The 6,882-nt window shown below is 56.8% G+C and overlaps 1 protein-coding gene across 1 annotated transcript; it reads left to right on the top strand.

Annotated features, from left to right (window-relative positions):
* Positions 1–202: 202 nt before the first annotated feature.
* Positions 203–4,290, top strand: UBE2S (ubiquitin conjugating enzyme E2 S). The gene is made up of 4 exons (XM_020889584.2): positions 203–630; positions 1,229–1,376; positions 2,840–3,030; positions 3,833–4,290. Exons 1-4 carry the CDS (start codon positions 628–630, stop codon positions 4,160–4,162), a joined length of 672 nt encoding a protein of 223 aa, XP_020745243.1. The 5' UTR covers positions 203–627; the 3' UTR covers positions 4,163–4,290.
* Positions 4,291–6,882: the final 2,592 nt, after the last annotated feature.

Below are 6,882 nucleotides of genomic sequence, written 5' to 3'. Positions count from 1 at the left end.
GTCGGCGTGCCTTCTATCATCCTTTTAAACCCCGCGAGTCCCACCTCCTTTCGCCCCGCCCAGGCTCCACGGCCGACCGTTAGTCGCGTGCGCGATTTCTGGGCGTCAGGGCGCGCGCGTACGCAGGCGTCTCATTCAAACGGCCCAATCAGCGTCCGCGTCGTCCTTTACGTCCTCTTCCTTTCTGCTTCCCCCTTCTCCACCGCTCCATTCTCCCGGATCCCCTCCCGGACCCCCACGCGCCCCGACTGGCCGGCCCGCCGCACGCCCCCTCTCCAACTTCTGCCCGCAGTTTGCTGGAAGGGAGCGAGCCCGTCGAACGCCGAGGGCCGTGCGCGCTGACGTCACGGGTCGAGGCGCCGCGAGAGGGGCCCGTGAGGGGGCGTGGCCTGTAGGCGGATATAAAAGGGTAGCCGTGCGCGCGCGGCCGGCTTACTGCGGCCGGTCACTGGGGTGGGTGGAGCTGCTGTGCGGTTCGCGGCGGACGTCGGAGGCACCGAGCAGCAGAGCGGGGCCGCCGGGGCCTCGCTAGGGCCGCAGCGACAGCAGTTGGGCCCCCCGCCCCGGCAGGCGGCCGGAGAGCGCGGGAAGGGGGCCGGGGGGACCCGCCCCCGGCCGGCTGCAGTCATGGTGAGTGCGGCGCCCAGGCCCTGGAAGGGTGAGCGAGGTACCCCCCCGTAGAGGAAGAGGCGTGGTTTCAGGACCCTCTCGCGGGCGGCTTGAGGGGTTGGAAAGCCCACCTGGACGTCCGAGGCCTGAGTTGGGCCCAGGGGCCTTCCTGTAGGCTGGGCGGGAGGGGAAGGCCCGGCCGAGTCCCGGGGAGAGCTCCGGCCTTTTGGGCAGGCCTGTGGTGTTCTGGGAACGACGACATTCCGCGGCTGTCTCCAGGACCGATCTGGGGTTTCCAGGGTGATCTTATCAAGATTAGGTGGGGGAAAGGGTCCAAGGTAGGCCTGGGGCCTACCGAGAATCACTGGGGAGCCTGTACGGAGCTACGAACGGGCTTCGGGGGTTTCTGGGGGAGGTGGAGCCTTCCGCAGGAGCTCGGAGATACGCCCCATTTCTAGTGGATTAGCCTGGGACCGTCGCCTGAAGCTTCCTGGGTTGGGGTTTCTGGGAGCTCGGGGTGATTTAATTGACAGTCCGGGACTCCACGGACTCCTAGATCCTGTAGGAGGCTCCAGGCCCTGGCTTTGCCCGTGGTTCACCGGCTTGTCTCCATACCTAGAACTCCAACGTGGAGAACCTGCCCCCCCACATCATCCGCCTGGTGTACAAGGAGGTGACGACGCTGACCGCTGACCCACCTGACGGCATCAAAGTCTTTCCCAACGAGGAGGACCTTACCGACCTGCAGGTCACCATTGAGGGCCCTGGTGAGTGTGGGAACGACAGGGAGGGGTGCACTTCCTAGATCTTAGTCACCCTAGAGCCAGGATAGGAGGCTCCCACTCTAAGTTAATTGCCAGACCTTGGGGACCCAAGGGTGGGCAGGACAGGCACACCTGTTACATGTGGTGTTCCTGGTGTGCAGAGGTGGACACTAGGAATGACAAATAATTATGTACTCTCTCCCCATTAAATGTTGGTGAGAAAAATCTCTGGGGGCCAAGAGAGCATGTAATGGGCCCTTCGCTTGGGTCTGGGTGTTTCCTCCGTTCTCAAGTTGGGTAGGAGTTATGTGGAATTGAGGAGGAGGATGCCAGGTGGGGAGAAGTGTCAGCAAAGGCCGGAGGACGGGGTGGACCATCTCAGATTCCTTCCTGTCGGCAGTGTCTGGGGCTCTGGGGACCAAGCAGAGAATAAGCCAGATTTGGGCTTGGGGGAGATAATAAGCAAACCACTACAGGCGGTGGTTTGGCCTTGTAGGTTGGTTTAGTGTGTCACTTCGCGTGCACTCCGTTTAGGTTATTGAATTTTTACGATTTAAATGAAGAGTATGTAGTGAAAGATCTAGTCTGGAGTTGGGTTTGCGGGCAGAGGGTCAGGGAAGGCTTCCTGAGATGGTCACTAGGTGATTGACCCCATACTGATGCAGGCTCGGCGGGAGGTGAGGATCCCGAAAGGCCTTTGGCAGTCTTATGGTGTATTAGATACTTTATTGTAAGAACAGAAGAAAAAGGACTGGCAAAACTTACAGGAAACAGATCTTTTAGGGTCTGTAGATCTCTTCCAGGATTTTAGAAAGGAAGCCCTTGGTGTGTTTAAAGCAGGACTTCACTGTGACTTTGGTGGGGGTTTGGGTGGGGTTGCAAGCTGGAGGCTGGCATCCATCAGGTGAGAGAAGTGGTTCTGCTGGACTTGGAGAGGGGCTCAGATTTATGGGGGAAAATGGATGGGTTGGACATGGAGGCTGAAGCACCAGGAACAGCCTTGGGTCTGGAATGGCTCCCACAGGTTTTTGACCTGATCAGGAGAGTGAATGAGAGGGCTGTTTGCTGCAGCGGGGAGACCATGGAGTGGACAGAGCTGTCCTGACTCTTGCCTGAGAGACTTCCAAACAGATGTTTTTCCGGAGGGCTGAGTGGCATATATGTCTGTGCCACTTGGGAATAGTGTGCGGTGGCTTCAGTGGGGAGTGAGGAGGTGTCCGTGTGTGGGGACCACCAGTCGGGTTAGCTCTGAGCTGGGGGGAGGGGTGGTGCCTGCAGCCCCCTGGGAACCTAGCCCTATCCTCTCAAGAACTCCCAGTCTGGGGAAAGAAGCAAGGGTGCTTGCCTCACTGTCAGACCGGGGAGGCTGGGCTTTGGGGTTTTGGGGGGTGCCCGGAAGACCTGAGCCTCCTGATATGTCCCTTCCCTGCATGAGCCTCCTGATATGTCCCTTCCCTGCATTCCAGAGGGGACCCCGTACGCTGGAGGCCTCTTCCGCATGAAACTCCTTCTGGGGAAGGACTTTCCGGCCTCCCCACCCAAGGGCTACTTCCTGACCAAGATCTTCCACCCGAATGTGGGCGCCAACGGCGAGATCTGTGTCAACGTGCTCAAGAGGGACTGGACCGCTGAGCTGGGCATCCGGCACGTGCTTCTGGTGGGTTCTGCTCCTGGCCGGCCCAGTCATGTCCAAGCCACAGAGCCTTGTTCACCTTTAAAATAATCAGTGCTGAAGTGGTGGGGGCCTCCACGTGAGAGTCCAAGTTTCCAGCTTTTCTAGAAGGGTAGGCAGCGCCCAGGGAGCTCTGCCACGGGGCGGGTGAGGGGTTTGTGTGGGGACAGTTTTCTGGCAGGCGAGGGCCCAGTGTCTGGTTGGAGAGCCTTTCCTACACCGAACAGCTAGTGCAACCATCAGCGCTGTGATTTCGCTGCTTCTCGCCCAGGAGTGGCTCCGTGCCCCCGGGCCGTCTTTAATTGTCCCAGCTGGGGTGCTCCACCCCTAGTGGGTTGACGCTGGGGAGCTGCTGCACCTTGGAGAGCCATGCCTGCCCGCCCCAGGTGGGGCCCCAGGGTGCCCCTTAGAGCATGGAGGTCACCTGGTGCCTTTCCCCACCTGCCTCACAAGGTAAAACTTTAAAAAAAACCTTAATTTCTTACAAGTCCCTGGGGCAGACGGTTGGAAGGACAGGGAGTTGGGGTTTCCTGCAGGGCACGCGGAGGGTTGCGCACCGGGGTAAACAGACCCCAGACCTGTCCCTCCTCTCCCTGGAGTGTTGGTAGCGGTCGCCAGGGAGACTGCGGGTGAGCTCACTGAGTACCCGCGTGCCCGCAGAGTGGTGAGTGTGGTCTGCCGGGCCAGCGGCTGGGCTCCCCAGTCCGGGTCTGGGCACTGATGGCAGGGCAGTGTGGGGTCTGAGAGGCTTGGAGCCGGGACCCTGACCCCAGCTCTCTCCCCACAGACCATCAAGTGCCTGCTGATCCACCCCAACCCCGAGTCGGCCCTCAACGAGGAGGCAGGCCGCCTGCTGCTGGAGAACTACGAGGAATATGCGGCCCGCGCGCGCCTGCTCACTGAGATCCACGGAGGCGCCGGAGGGCCCAGCGGCGGGAGGCCCGAGCCTGGCCGCGCCGCAGCCAGCGGGGCAGCGGCCTCCAGTGCTGACCCCACAGCCCCGGGGGGTCCAGCGGGGGCTGAGGGGCCCATGGCCAAGAAGCACGCGGGCGAGCGCGACAAGAAGCTGGCAGCCAAGAAAAAGACGGACAAGAAGCGGGCGCTGCGGCGCCTGTAGTGGGCTCTCCCCTCCCTTCCCACCTGACCCAACTCTGTCTCTAAGTTATTTAAATTATGGCTGGGGTGGGGGAGGGCACGAGGGCACTGGGACCTGGATTTGTTTTTCTAAATAAAGTTGGAAAAGCAGCTCTGTGCCTCCACCACCTGGGCTGTGAGCAGCGGGCACCCCACCCTGTCTGGGGTGCAGTGGTTGGTGGGGGCCTGGTTCTGATCGCTCCTGCCCTTGTCCTGAAATGGGCAGTGGACTGGTAGGGTCTGCCCAGGCGGCGGGTGCGGGCCCGATGTGTCTGCCCTGCCCTGGGTTCTTGGTCCAACTCTGGCCGCAGAGCGTGCTCCTGGGGGCCTCTGACTCCTCCCAGGCTTCCTGACACCAGTCTCGTGGTGGGTGGGTCTCTGCTCAGGTCTCAGGTTGAAGCTGACAGGGCCCGCTCCTTTCTCGGGTCCTCTCCAGGCTTCAGTTCCTGGGTTGGAGGGTCTGGGGCCATCCTCAGCTGGAAGCTGCTAGGGTCCTCGCCCCACGCCCCCGCTTTTGTGGCTGACCTGGTCCTCTGGCAGGGCCTAGTTGATTAGATGCAGCTGTTTGATGAGCCCTGAGGGAGAATTTGACTGCAGGAGCTTCTCCCAGTGGGAAGGGGGTGGGTCTGGGGCGTGGCCCTCCTCCCTGCCCAGTTTCCTCATCTGCAGGGAGGCAGAAGCAGTCACTGCACCTGGTGGGCAGCTGTGGAGGGTCAGGGTGAGGCCACAAAGCCTGGAGAAGTGGAGGGACAGCAGGGAACCACTGGCTTGGCAGAAATCCCTGGAGGCCCACAGGGGGACGCCATAAGGTTCTGTGGGGCCTCAGGATGCATCAGAAGTGATCAAATAGTACAAAGAGAAACGAAGGCCTGTCAGAGACTGGTATGCAAACTCACAGTTGCTGCTTTCATAATCAGACTGGAAATAGACGTGTTCATCAACAGATGAGTGAAGGAGCTGTGCAGTCACTGAGCAGACGACTACTTAGGTACACAAAATGCTGAGTGAAGCCACATACAAGAGAACAAATAGCAAAGTTCCACTTCTGTGAAATTCTAGATGACAGCCAAAAGCAGATCCCTGGCCCGCTGGGATCAGGGAGGATCAAGTACACAGAGCCTTGGTGATGAGCACGTTCCAGATCTCAGTTACAGTGGGGCTCATGTGGCTGCATAATTATGTGCACGTGTGTATTTAAAATCAGTGTATTGTACTTTGTAAAGTAGATCTCAGAATTTGATGTAATTTTTTAAGCCAAGGAATTCTGTTCAGTGGGAAAGGTGATAGTTAAGACATACAACTGAAAGAACAAATCTCAATGTGTGAAGAGTTCGTACAGATCAGTAAAAATGAGAAAGCAAAAGCTCTTGCACAAACACTTCACAAAAGGGGGAATCCCAGCGACTACCAGGCAAACATGAAGATTCCCATCATCACGAGTGATGGGAAAGGTACAGCAGAAGCCCGAGCTGACCCCGCTAGACCTGGCAATGCCAAGTGCAGAGCCACGGATGGTCTCCCAGTCCATGGTGCGCCCTTGGCAGGAGCGGGAAATGAAAGTCACGTGGAGACGCAATGGAAAGGCTGAAAGCAGAGTATGTCATTACTCGGCATTCTTGCACACATACCACGAGCTGCAAAGCCACATTTGTCCTAAGTTGCAAGCAGTATAAACATGCCTGTATACAGTTGAGGAGTGATACAACACAACACAAGAGTGGTGGGCCATCACTCCCAGCAGCGTGGAAAAGCCTGCCATCAGCCAAACAAGCAAGTTTCAGGAGACCCACAGTCTGAACGCCATCGCATGCAGTTCCAGAACCATCAAAACCAAGCTCTGCTGCTAAACACACATACTTTGGTGGTCACGCTGTTTGAGAGCAAGATTGCTTCCCTAAGGCTCAGGATACTGGCTACCCCTAACCAGCAAGGAACCCAGGAGCAAAACATATAAATGTGTAAATGTGTGCTTTTCTGTGCATCTGCCGTATTTCAGAATTTTAAGAACATGAAGGGAGGGAGGTTGGAGGGGGTTTCTGGATGGGGAACACATGTGCACCCATGGCTGATTCATATCAACGTATGGCAAAAACCACTATGATATTGTACAGTAATTAGCCTGCAATTAAAATAATTTTTTAAAAAAGACAAACCACACACACAAAGAACATGAAGAAGCACATTATGAGAGATGGACCAATCTCCAAAACATATTATGTAAGAAAGAGCAACATGCCAACACTGTATAAGATATGCTACCATTTCTTTTTAAACTTTGGCCAGAAGGTGACATTAGCACCTGCAAACGCTGTCCCAAGAAAGAAGAGCCTGGAATACCGTGTGCATGGCACCCATTCAGAATGCAACGTCTTGACTTTTAAAAAAATTTAAAGATAATGAAGTTTCACTAGAACGTCTCCCTCAAACTCCCATCTCCCCAACACCCAACTCCCAACTCCCTAGTGAGGGACAACCAGTGTCAGTGGGTTCTCTTGTATTTTTCTGAGGAAATTCTATGGGAACGCAACCACATTTAAGCATGTTGTTTAGTCACTAATTCATGTCCGACTCTGTGATGCCATGGACTGTAGCCCACCAGACTCTTCCGTCCATGGGATTCTCCAGGCAAGAATACCAGAGTGGGTTGCCATTTCCTTCTCCAGGGGATCTTCTTGATCCAGGAATCAAAGCCACATCTCCTGC

This window comes from Odocoileus virginianus, chromosome 20, assembly GCF_023699985.2.
Source record: "Odocoileus virginianus isolate 20LAN1187 ecotype Illinois chromosome 20, Ovbor_1.2, whole genome shotgun sequence".
In the NCBI taxonomy this organism is placed as follows: domain Eukaryota; kingdom Metazoa; phylum Chordata; class Mammalia; order Artiodactyla; family Cervidae; genus Odocoileus; species Odocoileus virginianus.
The sequence above is the reverse complement of the archived record's forward strand: the minus strand, read 5'-3'. Positions and strand labels throughout refer to the sequence as shown.

Coding starts and splice junctions, on each gene's coding strand:
- UBE2S (XM_020889584.2), top strand. Junction 1,377..2,839: donor GGTCACCATTGAGGGCCCTG/GTGAGTGTGGGA, acceptor CCTGCATTCCAG/AGGGGACCCCGTACGCTGGA. Junction 3,031..3,832: donor GCATCCGGCACGTGCTTCTG/GTGGGTTCTGCT, acceptor CTCTCCCCACAG/ACCATCAAGTGCCTGCTGAT.